This window comes from Phyllobates terribilis, unplaced genomic scaffold (assembly GCF_046119375.1).
Source record: "Phyllobates terribilis strain yellow unplaced genomic scaffold, ASM4611937v1 Scaffold_17__1_contigs__length_24005725, whole genome shotgun sequence".
Lineage (NCBI taxonomy): Eukaryota > Metazoa > Chordata > Amphibia > Anura > Dendrobatidae > Phyllobates > Phyllobates terribilis.
In genome coordinates this window covers 15,216,475-15,236,059 of record NW_027362777.1, presented here as the reverse complement: position 1 = coordinate 15,236,059, position 19,585 = coordinate 15,216,475, and the positions used below count along the sequence as shown (strand labels likewise).

Genomic DNA, 19,585 nt, shown 5'->3' with positions numbered 1-19,585 from the left:
GGCATGCTCCTGATGAAGTTACGGATGGTCTCCTGTGGGATCTCCTCCCAGACCTGGACTAAAGCATCCACCAACTCCTGGACAGTCTGTGGTGCAACGTGACGTTGGTGGATGGAGCGAGACCTGATGTCCCAGATGTGCTCAACAGGATTCAGGTCTGGATAACGGGCGGCCATCTTGCAGGAACTGCTGACACACTCCAGCCACATGAGGTCTGGCATTGTCCTGCATTAAGAGGAACCCAGGGCCAACCGCACCAGCATATGGTCTCACAAGGGGTCTGAGGATCTCATCTCGGTACCTAATGGCAGTCAGGCTACCTCTGGCGAGCACATGGATGGCTGTGCGGCCCTCCAAAAAAATGCCACCCCACACCATTACTGACCCACTGCAAAACCCGTCATGCTGAAGGATGTTGCAGGTAGCAGATCGCTCTCCACGGCGTCTCCAGACTCTGTCACGTGCTCAGTGTGAACCTGCTTTCATCTGTGAAGAGCACAGGGCGCCAGTGGTGACTTTGCTAATCCTGGTGTTCTGTGGCAAATGCCAAGCGTCCTGCACGGTGTTGGGCTGTGAGCACAACCTCCATCTGTGGACGTCGGGCCCTCATACCACCCTCATGGATTCGGTTTCTAACCGTTTGTGCAGAAACATGCACATTTGTGGCCTGCTGGAGGTCATTTTGCAGGGCTCTGGCAGTGCTCCTCCTGTTCCTTCTTGCACAAAGGCGGAGGTAGCGGTCCTGCTGCTGGGTTGTTGCCCTCCTATGGCTCCCTCCACATCTCCTGGTATTTGCTCCATGCTCTTGATACTGTGCTGACAGACACAGCTACCCTTCTTGCCACAGCTCACACTGATGTGCCATCCTGGATGAACTGCACTAACCTGAGCAACTTCTGTGGGTTGTACTGTAGACATCGCATCATGCTACTGTATCTCTAGGGGTGAGAGCAATGGCAAAATGAAAAAGTGACCAAAACAACAGGCAAAAAGGATGAGAACAGAGAAATGGTCTGTGGTCACCACCTGCAGAACCGCTCCTTTATAAGGGGTATCTCGCTAATTGCCTATCATTTCTACCAGTTGTCTGTTCCATTTGCACAACAGCAGGAGAAATTGATTCACAATCAGTGTTTCTTCCTAACTGGACAGGGAGATTTCACAGAAGTGTTATTGACTTGGAGTTACATTGTGTTGTTTAAGTGTTCCTTATATATTATATAATCTCCAGCTTGGGTATAAATATATAATAATACGTGCAGTAATTTTTTTCAGAAAAATTAAAAAAAAGTTATGAAATGTCCTATAAATGTCTGTTCCATTTAGGCTTTTAGTTGAGATTAATCTGTGCTGCACTGTATGCACATGTCATAGAGTTGGGAGTCAGGGAAATTGAGGAGTCTAAGTTGGTGGCGTGGCTTACTGACTCCACAGCACTGATTAGTACACAGTTTTGTCTCAGTTAGTCGTCGTTCTTACAGATATAAGAATATTGAATAGCACAGTGGCTCAGTGGTTAGGACTGCAACCTTGCAGTGCTGGGGTCCTGGGTTCAAATCAAACGAAGGACAATATCTGCAAAGAGTTTGTATGATCTCCTCATGTTTGCCTGCGTTTGCTCTGGTTTCATCCCACTGTCCTAAAGCCCCCTCTCACATAGCGAGATCGCTGCTGTGTCACGGTTTTGGTGACGCAACAGCGACCTCACCAGCGATGTCGCTATGTGTGACACTTTGCAGCGATCAGGCCCCTGCTGTGAGGTCGCTGATCGCTGCAAAGTGTCCTGGACCATTTTTTGGTCGTTGCCCTCCCGCTGGTCAGCACACATCGCTGTGTGTGACCAGCGATCAGGCTGGTAACCATGATAAACATCGGGTTACTAGGGGCACGCGCGCACCTAGTAACCCGTTGTTTATCATGGTTACGAGCCTGCTAAAGTGAGCGGTAACCTCCCGCTCACTGTAGCAGGCTCGTAATCATGATAAACATCGGGTTACTAGGGGCACACGCGCACCCAGTAACCCGTTGTTTATCATGGTTACGAGCCTGCTAAAGTGAGCGGTAACCTCCCGCTCACTGTAGCAGGCTCGTAACCATGATAAACATCGGGTTACTAGGGGGCACACGCGCACCTAGTAACCCATTGTTTATCATGGTTACCGTAGCAGGCTCGTAACCATGATAAACAACGGGTTACTAGGTGCGCGTGTGCCCCTAGTAACCCAATGTTTATCATGGTTACCAGCCTGCTCCTGCTTCAGCAGGCTTGTAACCTGGAGCAGGACATCGTGGAAAGATTCTTTCCACGATGTCGCTGCTCCCCGATCGTTGGTGAGCCAGCCTGTTTGACAGCTCACCAGCGATCACATAGCGACGCAGCAACGATCCCTGACAGGTCGTATCGTTGGCGGGATCGCTGCAGCGTCGCTAAGTGTGACGGGGCCTTAAGACATACTGATAAGGAATCCAGATTGTGAGTAAAATAAATAAATATTTACATATATAAGGAATAGGAAGTGATAAGGCATCACTAAGTTGTATAATAATTGTTACTAGTCAAAGCTGACCTTAATCATTAATATCAGACCTCAATAAAAGTGTAGGAGTACCCCTAATATTTTGGTGAGATTTCCCCATTTTTGTTTATTTTCTCCTATCATCCTTTTTGAAAATTGAAAACTTGAAGCCAATATAACATTTTAGTGGAAAAAATGGTAATTTTCCATTCACTCAGCCCAATGTTATACAACTCTATGAATTGCTTGAGGGTTAGAAATGCTCACTACACTGCTGTATGAATTCCTTAAGAGGTATAGTTTACAAAATGGGGTCACTTGTGGGGGTTTCTGATGTTTTAGCATGTTAGGGGCTCTTCAAATGTGACATAGCATCCACAATCTGTTCCAGCCAAAATTGTGCTCCAGAATTCATTTGGCGCTACTTCCCTTCCAAGCCCTGCTATGCAACAAACAGTAGTTTTCCACCACAAATGCGGTATTGGAATACTCAGGCGAAATTGCACAACAAATTGTATGGTCCATTTTCTCCTGTTACCCTTGTGAAAATTAAAAATTTGTGGCAAAAGGAACATGTTTTTGGGAAAAATTTATTTTTTAATTTTCAAGGCTCAACATTATAAAATAATGTGAAGCACCTGTGGGTTCAAGCTGCTCACGACTCCTCTAGATAAGTTTCTTTAGGGGTGTAGTTTTCAAAATGGGGTCACTTGTGGGAGGTTTGCTTCCACTGTTTAGGCACATCAGGAGTTCTGCAAATGCGACATATGCGCTATCTATTCCAGCCAATTTTGTGTTCCAAAGTCAATTGGAGTAAGCCTTGTTAAAATGCAAAGTTTGGGGCTAAATTAAGATTTTTGTGTGAAAAATGAAAATGTTAATATTTTACCTTCCATATTGCTTTAATTCTTGTGAAGCACCTAAAGGGTTAACAAACTTCTTGAATGTGGCTTTGAGCACTTTGAGGTGTGCAGTTTTTAAAATGGTGTCACTTTTGGCCATTTTCTGTCTTATAGACCCCTCAAAGTCATTTCAAATGTGATGTGGTCCCTAAAAAAAAAAAAAACGGTTTTGTAAGTGTTTTTGGAAAAATAAGAAATTGCTGATAAACTTTTAATCCTTTTGACTTCCTAACAGAAAAAAAAAAAAAATGATGCAGATGTAAAGAAGACAGTTGGGAAATGTTATTTATAAATTATTTTCTACAGCATGACTAACTGGTTTAAAGGAGTTGTCCGGTCCAAATCGATAAGTCTGCAGAATTATAAATCCCCCCAGCGTGCACTGACTGTTTCAGACCCGGGACTGGAAGGTATGTTTGAGTTATACATACTTCCAGACAGTGGGCGTGGCCTTGCTCCATACACTTGTATTGAGCGAGGCCGCCCCCCCCACTCGTGAAACGTTCAGCTAGTAGGCATGGTTGACTAGTGGACGCCGCCTCACTCCATACAACTGTATGGAAGTGAGGTTATACCCACTGACCGGCAGTATGTATAGCTCATACATACCCTTCAGTACAGAGTCTGAAACCTACAAATTCTCACAGCGCACAGTGACTGTAGATTTATTGATTTGGACCAGAAAATCCCTTTACAGACATAAAAATGGAAAGTTTGAAAATTGCAAAATTTTCGCCAAAATTCCGATATTTTCACAAATAAACTCCACTAATAAACTTCACAAATTTTCCACTAACATAAAGTACAATGTGCCTCGAAAAAATTATCTCAGAATCACTGGGATTTGTTAAAGTGTTTCAGAGTTATTACCACATAAAGTGACACTGATCAGAATTGCAAAACAAATTCGGGGGTGAAGGGGTTAACAAGATTCAATTTCCGGTTAAAACATTTCCAACATTCTGAACATGAAAAAGGTTTTCTTCCCTGTGTGACTTCCCTGATGTGTATTAAGAGTATTTCGGTGTAAAACATTTCCCACATTAAGAACATGAAAAAGGCTTCTCCCCTGTGTGACTGCTTTGGTAACTAAGAAGAAATGATTTCTTCACAAAACATTTCCCACATTCTAAACAAGAAAAAGACTTCTCCCCTGTGTGAGTTCTCTGATGTTTAATAAGCTTAAGCTGCGATTTCTCTACGAAACATTTATCACATTCTAAACATGAAAAAGGCTTCTTCCCTGTGTGGGTTCTCTGGTGTCTATCAAGATGCGATTTCTGTGTAAAACATTTCCCACATTCTAAACATGAAAAAGGCTTCTTCCCTGTGTGGGTTCTCTGGTGTCTATCAAGATGCGATTTCTGTGTAAAACATTTCCCACATTCTGAACATGAAAAAGGCTTCTCCTCTGTGTGGGTTCTCTTGTGCTTAACAAAATTGAATTTTTGGTTAAAACATTTTCCACATTCTTAACAGGAAAACGGCTTCTCCCCTGTGTGAGTTCTCTGGTACTGAACAAAACTTGATTTCTGTGTAAAACATTTCCCACATTCTGAACATGGAAAAGGCTTCTTTTCTGTGTGACTGCTCTGGCGTCTAGCAAGATGTAATCTCCAGTTAAAAAAATGTCCCACATTCTAAACAAGAATACAGTTTATCCCCTGTGTAAGTTCCTTGATGTGTGATAATATTTTATTTCTGTATAAAACTGTCATGCCTCGGGATTTGATCGGCGGTCCTGTTCTTTTCTGTTGCCGTCTTTGTCCACGAAGCCACAGCAGGTTCTGTACCTGTATGGGTGCTGATTACCATTTGCCTTTGTCCATTCATTTTGAATAGCAATTGTTTTTCATTTCTTATCTTGCCTGTCCTACTAGTTAAATCTTCCCCCTGCTGGTCTTCGCTGCTGGTGATAGTCTATAGTGGATTCTGCTTGGAGTTCTGGTCCTACTTCTGAATATCTAGGCCAGTCCAATAAGTGTACTGCTTGGGTTTCTTCCTATGCTGCACGGTTCATTAGGAGGTACATGATACACTCAACAGCCTTTCAGGGAGCCAGGTCTCAGTTGTCTTCTCTAGTTTTACCTTCAAGATTTATACAGGTCTCCCCTGTGTGAAGTCTGTGGTGTTTAACAAGGTGTGATTTTACTACAAAACATTTTCCACATTCTGAACATGAAAAAGGCTTCTCCCCTATGTGAGTTTGCTGATGTTTAATAAGCTGTGATTTCTTTGCAAAACATTTCTCACATTCTAAAAAGGCTTCTCTTTTGTGTGGGTTCTCTGGTGTCTATCAAGATGCGATTTCTGGTTATAACATTTCCCACAATCTGAACATGAAAAAGGCTTCTCCCCTGTGTGAGTTCTTTGGTGGCTAACAAGATATGATTTATGGATAAAACATTTTCCGCATTCTGAACATGAAAAAGGCTTCTCCCCTGTGTGGGTTCTCTGGTGTCTATCAAGATGCGATTTCTGGTTAAAACATTTCCCACAATCTGAACATGAAAAAGGCTTTTCCCCTGTGTGAGTTCTTTTGTGACTAACAAGATACGATTTATGGTTAAAACATTTTCCACATTCTGAACATGAAAAAGGCTTCTCCCTTTTGTGGGTTCTCTGGTGTCTATCAAGATGCGATTTCTGGTTAAAACATTTTCCACAATCTGAACATGAAAAAGGCTTCTCCCCTGTGTGAGTTCTTTGGTGACTAACAAGATATGATTTATAGTTAAAACATTTCCCACATTCTGAACAGGAAAAAGGCTTCTCCCCTGTGTGAGTTCTCTGGTGCTGAACAAAACATGATTTCTGTGTAAAATATTTCCCACATTCTGAACAGAAAAAAAGCTTCTCTCCTGTGTGACTTCTCTGGTGCAGAACCAAACTTGATTTCTGTGTAAAATATTTCCCACATTCTGAACAGGAAAAAGGCCTCTCCCCTGTGTGACTTCTCTGGTGACTAATAAGAGATGATGTATTCACAAAACATTTTCCACATTCTGAACATGAAAATGGCTTAACCCCTGTGTGAATTCTCTGGTGTTTAACAAGATACGATTTCCAGATAAAACATTTCCCACATTCTAAACAAGAATACAGTTCCTCCCCAGTGTGAATTCTCTGATGTGCGAGAAGAACTGATTTACCTACAAAACATTTCCCACATTCTGAACATAAATATGGCTTCTCCCCTGTGTGAAGTCTCTGGTGTCTAACAAGGTGTGATTTCCCTACAAAACATTTTCCACATTCTGAACATGAAAAAGGCTTCTTCCTTGTGTGACTTCTTTGATGTGTAGCAAGAGTTGATTTATCTACAAAACATTTCCTGCACTCTGAACATGAAAAGAGCTTCTCCCCTGTGTGAGTTCTCTGGTAACTAATAAGTTGCGATTTCTTGTTAAAAAATCTCACACGTTCTGAACATGAAAATGGTTTCTTTGCTTTAAGAGCAGTTCGTTTTTTAATGGTTCTTTCATGGCTTGGATTTTCCTTAGTTGTCAGCAATGAATCAGAAGACAGGAGCTGTTTCGAAGGATCAGATGACAGATCGTTGCTGCAAAGGGATGATGGTATTTCAGGAGTAATGTCATTCATTTCAATTGTATCTTGTGGGATCTCAAGCTCAACTGATTTAAAAATTGAAGATGTCAGCTGTCCATCTGATCTCCTAGTACAGACAACTGCCAAGAATAAAACCAATGATTATTTTTTAATAAAATATCCTTGAAATTAATATTTTTGAACATTTCTACTCAAACTGTCCGTAAAAATGTCAAATTATGTAAAATATTGAATTATGCACCAATATGACAGATCACAGTCTAATAGAAAACCTCATAGGATGAACCAGTGGATCGTAGTGTTCAACTGTTTGTTCATTCTGCCTCCAAAATATGGAATAAAAAGCCAAACAATGTTATGTAGGCAAAAATGATACCAATAAAAACTTCTACTCATCTCATAAAAAACAAGACCCTATTCAAGTCCATCATCTGTCAGTGGAAAAACGGATGTTTCCTCATTATTAGTGACTCAAAGGCTCTTGAAAAGCAACATGGCTTCCATAAACCAATCCAGCAATATCCGATCTCCCAAAGTCAAATCTCCCTCTCACTTCTGAGCCTTGCAGTGCGTCCAAACCACATTTAGCATCCATGTATTTGGCATTACTATAGTGAGAAAAACCCATTTAATTTACGGTGTGTGTCTCCTGGAGCACAATCTGGGCACTATGTGTTGGGTAATAAAATGGTATATTTCCAATTTTCATTCTCCAACATCCACTGTGTGCTAATTTCCGGAAAGTGTCTGTGGAGTCAATATAGTCACTATTCCTACAGATGAATTCACAGAGGGTTATAATGTCCAAAATGGAGACATTATGGGAATTTCTACTGCTGTGTTTTTTTGCCATTTTGTCACATTAGGGCTTCTGCAAATGATGTGTCCCATCTCCTCTGGGATCTGCTGCTGTGACGACTGATTCAGTCACCAGGAGCCGCCTTATTCATTCTGCAGGTGGCGCTGGTAATGGAAGAGACATCTGAACCAAAGCTCTGGGTGACTCATGCTCTGTCTAGCCACTAAGATTAGGGTGCCTGGGACCTGTAGTACCATCCAGTCTGGCAGTATGGGTGTGTGCTGTCCAGCTGAAGTAATCTGGTCTCTGCTTCAGCCAACTGTAAAGCACCGCACCCTACTAAAGCTGGAAGCATATTGCCGGAAGCTGCCAGATACAGCCTTGTTCTCCTCTGGTTCAGTCCTCTGTGCTCAGCTCCCGGCTTGTGTATTTGCTTTCTGTTGTGACCTTGGCCCGTTTACGGACTACTCTTGTGTCTTCTAATTTTGTATTTTCTCTTCCCCCCCTTGTTCTAACCCGGATACCTGACTATTCTTCTTCCCATCTCACTCCCCAGAACAGCAGGTAACACCTTAGCCCAAGCCTAAGAGTCTCTGTGTAAGTCCAGATCCATGTAGAGGGGATAAAGGGTAGTGAGTAATGATGAGCGAGCATGCTCACTACTGCTCGTTACTCGCCCGAGCATCAACCTGCTCGACATGCTTGGCGAGTATTTCCAGCTTGCTCGGGGGGAGCTCGGGGTCTCCGCCCCGCATGTTTGACGCTCTTTAGAGAGCCAACGAACATGCAGGGATTCCTGCCATGCACTGTAATGTCGTAGCCATGTTGGTTGTGGCATTACAGGGATTGGCTGGCCGCATAGCGTCATCAGGTCTATATAAGACCTGATAACACTAGGCTTGACACAGTCTATCCCGGAAACAGGCAGAGTAGGGAGAGGTGCTGCTGTGTGAGGGACAGAATTGGCGGTGTAATAATTAGATATTGGTAGTGGTACTCCAGGAGTATATATATATTCATCTGAACTAACAGTCCTTCTGAGGACTAATCCAGCTGCATATATTCAGTGGTGATAGCAGGAGTTAGGCAATCAGGCAGTCAGGGTTTGTGGCAGTGTATACAGCACAAGAGGGTCCATTGCACGTTCCGTCTGCTGCTGCTGTTACAGATATCTGTAGATATAGCCCAAGGTATCAGGGGCCAGGGCTAAAAAAATTTTTATCTTGATTATTTGCTTAAAAAGTAATCCAGAGTACACCATTTTACTGCTCCATTTGCTTGTTCGCAGAATACAGCCAGATTTTTTTTATTTTATTCACATTACTGTATTGTGGAAGCAGAGAAACTTTTTTTTTTCAATGATCAGACTATTTAAATTCAGACAGATGTGTTTTGTTGAACCAATTGATAGTTGGTCGCTGACAAATACCATACTATTTGGCAACTACCTGAAACTGTGGCCATCAGACGTGATCCCATATGACTGCCCTAATAATCCAGCAATTTTTGTAAGCGTGTCAAATATTACACTCCATTTAAAGAATTGCAGTTGTGGGTTCAAACATATTCACAATTGGCCGCTGACAAACAATCTGTGAACAATATTGTCAGAGTATTATTACACCACTGACAAAAAAAAAAAAACATACAAAAATAAGCTAAAATAGAAACAATTGTTAAGAAACATTCTTTCCAGGGTAATGACTTGTATATAAGGCCAAAGAAATACTAAAAAAAAAATGTATGGACTGTGGAAGACATTTATGCGACCAAAATGAACTCATCTGGAGCTGATGATACCACCAAGCAGCACCTGTCCCTATTGTAAATGCATCTAACAGCATTATCAATAGGGAGTAGAATAGATTTAAAAATTTTTGGGCAGCACACAGTATAAGGCAATAATACCTGGCTGGATCGGTGTAATACGCTATCCATACTGCGATTCCTCACCCGTAAATGAATTTCAGATAAGACAGTTAATATTCTAGAATATAGAATCTATTTGAATTATCTTTCCCCTTATTAAAGAGTGTGTCTCCTATACTGTTATTGCATATGCAGCAATTTCAAGGGCTGCCAAAAATTAGGACGGAACCCAATACACATTTGAAATGTCGTAAAAATAAATAAATAAATAAAAACACAGTAGGATCTTTCATTAGTATAAAAACAAGACTCGCCAATGTACCCTCAATGTAATAACATTGTTCAGCTCATGCACCTCCTCCTCCTCCTGTTCAGCCTCCATCTCCGAAATGACCACATCAGTCCCAAGTTGGAAGCTTGTAGCACTGCCTTGGCCAAGCGGCAAAAGGATGTGCTGAAGATAATATGCTTAATGCTTAGGTGACAAACCACACACCGGTGCAGTTGTTGAAAGCTGTAACACAGCAGCCTGATCTGTGGCTCTCACCGCTGAACATACAGCTAGGCATGGTCATGTGTGACAATGGCCAGAACCTGGTTGTGGGGAAATGACAGACGGGGTAGATACAGTTTCCCTATATGCCAGTCCTTTCATCCAACCTAACGAATATGGATGTGGTGAAATACAACTCTCTCAGAGAAGCAGCCCTGGCTAAGAAAAGTCTGTGTGAAGGTTCCCTGGCACTCTATGGCTGCTATTTTAATGTGGATCGGACGTGCTTATGCATGTTATTTCTCAAACCGCATTACAGATGAGGCCATTGCCCAACCCTGTAGTCATGAAATTCAAGGCGCAAAGAAAGATCTTTGTGTGTCGAAGCACCACTGAGAAGTGTGAGCTGATGTTGGACGGGCTGCCGTTGCTTATGCAACAAGCTGCATGAGAGGACTTCCTGGGAGAAATGACAGCTGGACTACATACGGTTTCCCTCTATGCCAGTCCTTTCACCGAGCTAAAGAATATGGCTGTGGTGAAATACAACTCTCACCGAGAAGCAGTGTCAGACTGAAGAACATTGGGCCCACCAGAGGATTTGATTCTGAGGGCCCACCTTTCTCCCCAGCTCAAGAGCCCCATAGTAGCTGCAAAGTTTGCGCTATGAACTCTCCTGATGGAGCAGCCAGGGCCCACCGGAGGAGTCTCCTGTTCTCTGGTGGGCCCGTCCCACCCAGACAAGAAGCAGCCCCGGCTAAGAAGTCTGTGGGAAGACTCTCGCCTAATGTCGAAACCTTTAAAAGGAAGTTGAAGACACACCTCTTCCGACAAGCCTACAACCCCCAGTAACCCTTGCTCCACCATATTGCTGCACGACAAGCTGTACCCTCACCCATCCCTTATAAACTGTTTGTGCGCCCTCACGGGCTGGGTCCTCTCTCCTCTTGTACCAGTCCGTAACCTCTTTTCACATGTAAAGCGCCATGGAAAAAATTTCGCTATAATAATAATTATACTACTTGTACTGTGGGTCAATTGATGGCACTTTCCTGTTGTCTGCCCCTAAATTGATGTGTTTTGCAGCTTTTGGTCCCGTTTGAAGGTGTTGTGTATGCGTTGGGTTTTGACCCCCATTGAATCCAATGGCGTTCGGCAATGTTCGGCGAATACTCGACAATTACATTGGTGAATATTGCAAAAACGGTGATTGTAATCTGAATCGAATGTTGAAATATTCACTCGTCTCTAATTAGAAACACTCTTAAAAAATTATGTGGGCATGGCATGATGGTCACCCTGGTGATATGGAGGTGGAGGATGAGGAGAAGGAGGATGGCGACATAAAATAGAACAATTCCTGAGCGTACAGCCATGTCTGCGTGTGAAGGGGTGCATGGGAATAGACCCCAAAAAAAAAACCACTGGATTTGAGTTTATGCTCGATGCTATCATCTGGTGGTGTTGAGACGTCTGGCCCAACCAGCCCTTGTTCATTTTGATAAGTCAGCCTGTCAGAATTTTCAGTTGACAGGCAGATGCGCCTATCAGTTATATCATTTATAATGTCCCCAGCAGTATTAAAAACCATCTCTGACAAAACGCTGGCAGCCAGGACCTCCAAGGCGTAGAGAGACAGTTTATGCCATGGGTCCAGCTTGGATACCTAACAGTTGTAAGTAGAGATGAGCGTTGTTCTACTCGAACTGTTCGCCAATCTCAAATTCGAGCTGTTTTGGGCGGTGTTCGAGCCGTTCGGCGAACACGAACGATTTGAGAAAAATTCGGCTGTTCGAGGTTATGTTCGATAACTGTTCGTGCACCAAAATCATAACTGGATTTTTTCTCAGTAATGATGAAAATTAATGTTAATACGCAGTTTGAGTGTACAGCGGGGTGGGGGGAGGGGCAGGGGATGGATCTCTGCAGGAACAATGAAGATCTCCATTTTTTTTTCTCTTTCCCGCATTTACAGTGGGGAGGTGCAATCTGTCAGCCTATCAGCAGCGCACACACGGAGCGAAGTGCTTTTTTTCACACAAGCAAGGGCATGTGTCATTGGCAGTGTATGTCACATGTCCTTGCCCTATAAGACCAAGCCATTTTCCCCGTCGCCACCATTTTCTCACTGCTACAGCTGCGTGTTAGACGGCACCGCTGTTGCTGTGTGCGCTATACCTTGTTAATTTCAAGCCAATTTTCGCACAAATATACAGATAGTTTGGGAGTAGGGAATAGTTGTGATTGCAGTCCTTTTAAGGACTAGGCTACAGCATTTCCTACGACTTTTATCAGGCAGGTCTGTGCTCTTAAATAGATAGATTGTGGGAGTAAAGACTAATTGTAATTGGAGTCCTTTTCAGGACTAGGTTACATCAGTTCCTATCAGTTTTTGCCAGGCAGGTCTGTGCCAGTGCTGTGCAAGTTTTTTTCACAGCATTTGGCTGAATCTAGCAAAGCTAATCCTTTTTGGCCTATTGCAGAGTGTGTTAGTCAGTGGAGTAGCCCATCTGTGTTGCAAGATATACCACCTGTGTATAGAATACCAATTTTTTTACTGCACCTAGTGAAGTAAAATCTTTTGGGCATAGCATCATTCTATTAGTCCATCTATACTGACCTCCATCAGGTTGCAAACTGAATATAATTTTTTTCTGCATCTAGCTCTGAAAAAATATTGGGCTTCTAGCGGTGTGTGGGACTTGTTCTATTAATCCATCTATACTGACCTCCATCAGGTTGCAAACTGAATATAATTTTTTTCTGCATCTAGCTCTGAAAAAATATTTGGCCTTCTAGCAGTGTGTGGGACTTGTTCTATTAATCCATCTATACTGACCTCCATCAGGTTGCAAACTGAATATATTTTTTTCTGCATCTAGCTCTGAAAAAATATTGGGCTTCTAGCTGTGTGTGGGACTTGTTGTATTAGTCCATCTATACTGACCTCCATCAGGTTGCAAACTGAATATATTTTTTTCTGCATCTACCTCTGAAAAAATATTGGGCTTCTAGCTGTGTGTGGGTCTTGTTCTATTAATCCATCTATACTGACCTCCATCAGGTTGCAAACTGAATCTAATTTTTTTCTGCATCTAGCTCTGAAAAAATATTGGGCTTCTAGCTGTGTGTGGGTCTTGTTCTATTAATCCATCTATACTGACCTCCATCAGGTTGCAAACTGAATATAATTTTTTTCTGCATCTAGCTCTGAAAAAATATTGGGCTTCTAGCTGTGTGTGGGTCTTGTTCTATTAATCCATCTATACTGACCTCCATCAGGTTGCAAACTGAATATAATTTTTTTCTGCATCTAGCTCTGAAAAAATATTGGGCTTCTAGCTGTGTGTGGGTCTTGTTCTATTAATCCATCTATACTGACCTCCATCAGGTTGCAAACTGAATATAATTTTTTTCTGCATCTAGCTCTGAAAAAATATTTGGCCTTCTAGCAGTGTGTGGGACTTGTTCTATTAGTCCACCTATACTGACCTCCATCAGATTGCAAACTGAATATATTTTTTTCTGCATCTACCTCTGAAAAAATATTGGGCTTCTAGCTGTGTGTGGGACTTGTTGTATTAGTCCATCTATACTGACCTCCATCAGGTTGCAAACTGAATATATTTTTTTCTGCATCTAGCTCTGAAAAAATATTGGGCTTCTAGCTGTGTGTGGGTCTTGTTCTATTAATCCATCTATACTGACCTCCATCAGGTTGCAAACTGAATATAATTTTTTTCTGCATCTAGCTCTGAAAAAATATTTGGCCTTCTAGCAGTGTGTGGGACTTGTTCTATTAGTCCACCTATACTGACCTCCATCAGGTTGCAAACTGAATATATTTTTTTCTGCATCTACCTCTGAAAAAATATTGGGCTTCTAGCTGTGTGTGGGACTTGTTGTATTAGTCCATCTATACTGACCTCCATCAGGTTGCAAACTGAATATATTTTTTTCTGCATCTACCTCTGAAAAAATATTGGGCTTCTAGCTGTGTGTGGGACTTGTTGTATTAGTCCATCTATACTGACATCCATCAGGTTGCAAATTGAATATAATTTTTTTCTGCATCTAACCCAGCCAATAGTTTTGGCCTAATACCACAGTTTGGCCACTCAGCTCTGCTCGGTTACCATCCATTGTTTTTTTGTGCAATCAACTCCCGAGTTGTGAATTAGTTAACCACCAAAATGAGTGGAAAAAGGCCTGCTGCTGGTGGAAAGGGGAATAGGCGTGTTGGGAAGGGGAAAAAAGGTTGTGTCCGTGGGGTAGGTGTTAAAGCAACAGTAACATCTGCAGAAGAAAGACCATCTTCCAGCCAAACTAAAATGTCTACTTCTTTTAGCGGACAATGTGATAAGATCCCTTTCTTACGGCCACGCCAATCGCTACAAATTCCAGATGAGGCACAAAAACAGCAGGTGCTTCAACGGATATCAAGTGCTCCTTTAAGTGGGCTCTCCTCCACATCAACTTCAACATCACAAATACTCCAGTCCTCAAAGGTGTCACCCAAATCGCACTTGCTTCCTCACAGCTCCCAAATCTCCAGCTGCCCGTCTGAGTATGAGGTAGAACAGATGGTTGAGTCTGCAGAGCTGTTTACTCATACTATAGCCTGGGAATCAGAGGTCGACTCCAGCGCTTCTGTGAATCCAGACGAGGAAATGATCTGCACTGATGCCCAGAATCTTTATGAGTCGGATCCAGGACCAGACGCAGAAGGTTCTGACCATAATGTAGACCCTCATTCCCAAACTGTAACTCTTGTTGGTGGAGACAATGAGGAAGACGATGATAAGACTCAAATACCTGATTGGAGCGACAACTTTATTTTTTTGTCAGGGCAGGAACAGGTTGGCTCTGAGGACGACGGATGTGATAACACACAGGGTGATGATGATGAGGTTGGAGATCCCACTTACTGTCAACCCACAGTCAGCCAAGAGATGAGGTCAGCAGAGGAGGTGGAGGAAGATGCTAGTGACGACGAGGTCAGGTTGCGCCTTCCTGGACAGAGACGTAGTACTGGAAGCACGTCAACAACTGCATCCTCAAACACAACTCTGCCTCTCACCACAAGTCGTGGTGGCTCTTCAGGTCGCATGGGTGCTAAGCCTTGCATAGCCTGGGCATTTTTTCAGATCGATAAAGATGACCCAACTCGTGTTATCTGTAACATTTGTCAGCAAAAGCTAAGTAGAGGCCAAAAAATACATAGTTTGAGTACTTCATGCATGAACCGGCACATGGACATGAAGCATAAGTTGCAGTGGGAAGCTCAGTGTGCTACAATGCGGCCTAGCCGGCCGGGCCAACCACCGTCTGCCATATCTTGTGCATCCGCGGCCTCTTCATCCTCTGTGACTGGGGGGACAGCAGTCACACCTGTTTTGGGGCGCAGACCTGCCACCTCTTTACCCGCAACAGCCAGCGTGATTGGCAGGTCATCATTTTCTTTGGAGGTGGGAACACCAGCTGGTGTTGAGCGCTGTCCGACATCGATAGCACCACCTTTGGATCAAGGCAACCTAACATGTCCGCCTGCATCTTCCTCACAGACCGGCAGTTTGCCGGGGACACCCTTATCAACCCCGTCTAAGCACAATAGCCAGCCCTCGGTCCCTCAGATGTGGACAAGTAAAAGACCATTTCCTCCTAGCCATGAGAAAGCTAAGAGGTTGAATTTCACCATCTGCAAGTTCTTGGCTACAGAAATGCTGCCTTTCCGCCTGGTGGACACAGAGGATTTTCGAGACCTTATGTCCGTCGCAGTGCCCCAGTACCAGATGCCCAGTCGGCACTACTTCTCAAAGAAAGGTGTGCCTGCGCTCCACCAGCATGTCGCACACAACATCACCGCTTCTTTGAGAAACTCTGTGTGTGACAGGGTGCATTTCACCACAGACACTTGGACGAGTAGGCATGGACAGGGGCGTTACATGTCGCTGACTGGGCACTGGGTAACTATGGTGACAGCAGGACAAGGGGCTGCTGTCCAAGTCTTGCCGTCCCCACGAGTTGTGCGTCAATCCTCTTTATGTCAAAGTTCCTCCACTGCTTCTGCCTCCTCAACCTCCTCTCGGTCTTCCACCTGCACCCAAAGCCTGTCTGGTCATGCCACAAGCTTTCTAACTGCGCAGAAGGGATCCTGCACACCTCCTTACTATGCTGGCAGTAGGGCTCAACGTCATCAGGCGGTTTTTACATTGAAATGTCTGGGAAATGTGAGTCACACAGCTGAGGAGTTGTGGTCAGCTCTGGAGAACCAATTTCATGAATGGTTGTCTCCACTGGACCTGAAACCAGGGAAGGCCGTGTGCGACAATGCTGCAAACCTGGGTGCGGCCCTTCGCCGGGGCAATGTCACACACGTGCCTTGTATGGCTCACGTGTTGAACCTGGTTGTCCAGCAATTTTTAGCCCACTATCCCAGACTAGATGGCCTTCTGCAGAGGGCACGGTCGCTGTGTGCTCACTTCCGCCGTTCGCATCCCGCAGCTCAGCGACTTACATCTCTACAGAAGTCGTTGGGCCTGCCACTTCACCGGCTAAAATGCGATGTGCCTACCCGGTGGAATTCAACTCTGCACATGTTGCAGCGACTGTGGCAGCACCGACAAGCCCTGGTGCAATACGTTCTGACGTATAGCCTGGGCCAACGAGATTCAGAGGTGGGGCAAATCACGCTGGAGGAGTGGTCTCAGATCAGGGACCTATGCACCCTTCTGCACAGTTTTGAAATGGCGACGAAGATGTTTAGTGCTGACGATGCCATTATCAGCATGACTATTCCGGTGATTTACATGCTGGAGCACATGTTAAACAGAATTCGGAGTCAGGTGGTGGCACAAGAGGAGGTGGAGGAAGTAGAGGAGGAGGAGTTGTATGCGGAAGGGCTAACATCTGCAAGGTCCAGACGGTCGGCAGCACCAAGGCGGCAGGCATGTGAGGGTGGGGGAGATGGTTTTACCAGGGCGCATGGTAGCAGCCAAACTAGTGAGGAAGGTGCAGGAGCCCAGGAAGAAGTGGAGGACGAACTGATGGAAGACTCATCAGATGAGGGAGACCTTGATCACATTTCTGTTGTGCGAGGTTGGGGGGAGAGGACTGAGGAAGGAAGCATGATTGTTACCTCGCCACCAACACAACAGGGACTTGGTGCTCCTGGATGCGCAACACACATGAGTGCCTTCTTGCTGCACTACCTGCAACATGACCCTCGAATTGTGAGAATTAGAAATAATCCTGACTACTGGGTTGCCACACTGTTAGATCCTCGGTACAAAAGTAAATTTGCAGAAATTATTCCTGCCATAGAAAGGGATGCACGCATGCAGGAGTATCAGCAGAGACTGTTGCAGAATCTTACATGTGCTTTTCCACAAAATACCAGTGGTGCACGTAGTGAATCTCACAGTTCCAACTTGCCAACCGTGGGACCGTCAAGTGTTCAGCACTCAAACCGTAACAGAACCACAGTATCTGCTGGTAACATCAATTTTGCGGAATCATTTCACCACTTTTTTAGCCCATCCTTTGCAAGGCCACAGGAGACAAGAAGTCTGACACATAGTCAACGCCTAGAGACGATGGTACAGGAGTATCTCCAAGTAAACATTGAAGCCACGACTGTGTCACTGGACCCTTGCTCTTTTTGGGCTTCCAATCTGGATAAATGGCCGGAGCTAGCCACTTACGCCTTGGAGATCTTGTCATGCCCCGCAGCCAGCGTTCTGTCTGAACGTGTGTTCAGCGCTGCTGGTGGTGTGCTGACAGATAAGCGCACGCGGCTCTCCACTGATAATGTAGACAGACTCACGTTCATAAAGATGAACAAATCATGGATCCGAAACGACTTTTCTACCCCTGTGTCATCCTGGGGAGAGTAAAAGCTTGATGATTGGTTAAAATCACCCTACCAAACGTTTTAAGCTTTCAAATTACTAATCATGTTTATCTGTATCTTGACTGGAAAATAATTTGGGCTTTGTAGCAGTGTGCAGCACTGATCCTATTAGGCCATCTATAATAAGCTCCACCAGATTTAAAATTAAAAGCTGCATCTAGCCCGGAAAATAATTTTGGGGCTCCGAGATGCGCAAGACACATAAGTGCCTTCTTGCTGCACTACCTGCAGCATGACCCTCATATTGTCAGAATTCGAAGTAATCATGACTACTGGGTTGCCACACTCTTAGATCCCCCAAACTTTTCGATCAACCTTTTCATTTTAATAAAGACCAAAAAAATGGTCATTTTTGAAATTATAAGCATTAGCAGGTTGTTAGAAACTGAAATCAAACAGTTTTCAACTCAAAACTTTATTCTAGGTGATGTTACATTTTCACATAGGACCCCTTGTTCGAAAGGAGCTTCTGAACTCTCTCGTCCATTGAATTTGTCAGGTTTTGGATGGTTTCTGCTTCAATTGTTTTGCATGAGGACAGAATACCCTCCCAGAGCTGTTGCTTAGATGTGAACTGCCTCCCGCCATCATAGACACTCCTTTTAATGATGCTCCAAAGGTTCTGAATGGGGTAGAGGTCATGGGAGCATGGGGGTCACACCATAAGTTTGTCCCCTTTTATGCCCATATCAGCCAGAGATGCAGATGTTTTATGTGCAGCATGAGATGGTGTATTATCATGCAGAAAAATGATCTTGCTGTGAAATACACGGTTCTTCTTCTTGAACCATGGCAGGAAGTGCTGTTTGAGAAAATCCACATACATTATGGAGTTCATCTTTAGCGCCTTCAGGGATCCTAAAGGGGCCGACAATCTCTCTCCCCATGATTCCAGCCCAAAACATTACTCCACCTCCTCCTTGTTGGCGCTGTAGCCGTGTTTGCGTGGGGTGTCCATCAACCAGCCATCCTCCACTCCATCCATCTGGACCATCGAGCGCTGCACGGCACTCATCCGTGAACAAAACTGTTTTGAAATCAGTCTTCATGTAATGTTTGGCCCACTGGAGCCGTTTCTGCTTGTGTGAAGTGGATAGAGGAGGTCGACAGGATGGCGTATGCACAGCTGCAAACCTCTGAAGGACCCTGCATCTTGTTGTTCGGGGGACGTTGGAGGCACAAGCAGCTTCAAAAACTTGTCTGCTGCTATGACAAGGCTTTTTGGCCGCTGCTCTTTCAACCTGACGTAATTGCCTGTAGGAAAGAGTCCTCAATTTGCCCTTATCAGCACGCACACGTGTGTACTGTGAATCAGCTACATACTTCTTGATTGCCAAGACACTTCATCCTGATCATCGCACAATGTTGATTGTAGTCATGCCTTGACCTAAACACTCCACAATTTGTTGCTTCTCAGCAGCCGACACATCCTTTTTCTTTCCCATTTTGGCAGAAAATGTAGGCTGCTTAATAATGTGAGAGAGCCTTCTTAAGTAGTCTTGCCTTTCATTGGACACACCTGCC

At 44.1% G+C, this 19,585-nt stretch overlaps 1 protein-coding gene across 1 annotated transcript in view; it reads right to left on the bottom strand.

Moving 5' to 3' along the window:
- Positions 1-4,745: 4,745 nt before the first annotated feature.
- The window catches only part of LOC141176105 (uncharacterized), a 32,418-nt gene continuing 17,578 nt past the window's right edge, over positions 4,746-19,585 (bottom strand). The window contains exon 8 of the mRNA XM_073660096.1: positions 4,746-7,107. Within this exon, the coding sequence (XP_073516197.1) occupies positions 5,675-7,107 (1,433 nt within the window). The 3' untranslated portion in view covers positions 4,746-5,674. The remainder of the gene's footprint in view (positions 7,108-19,585) is intronic.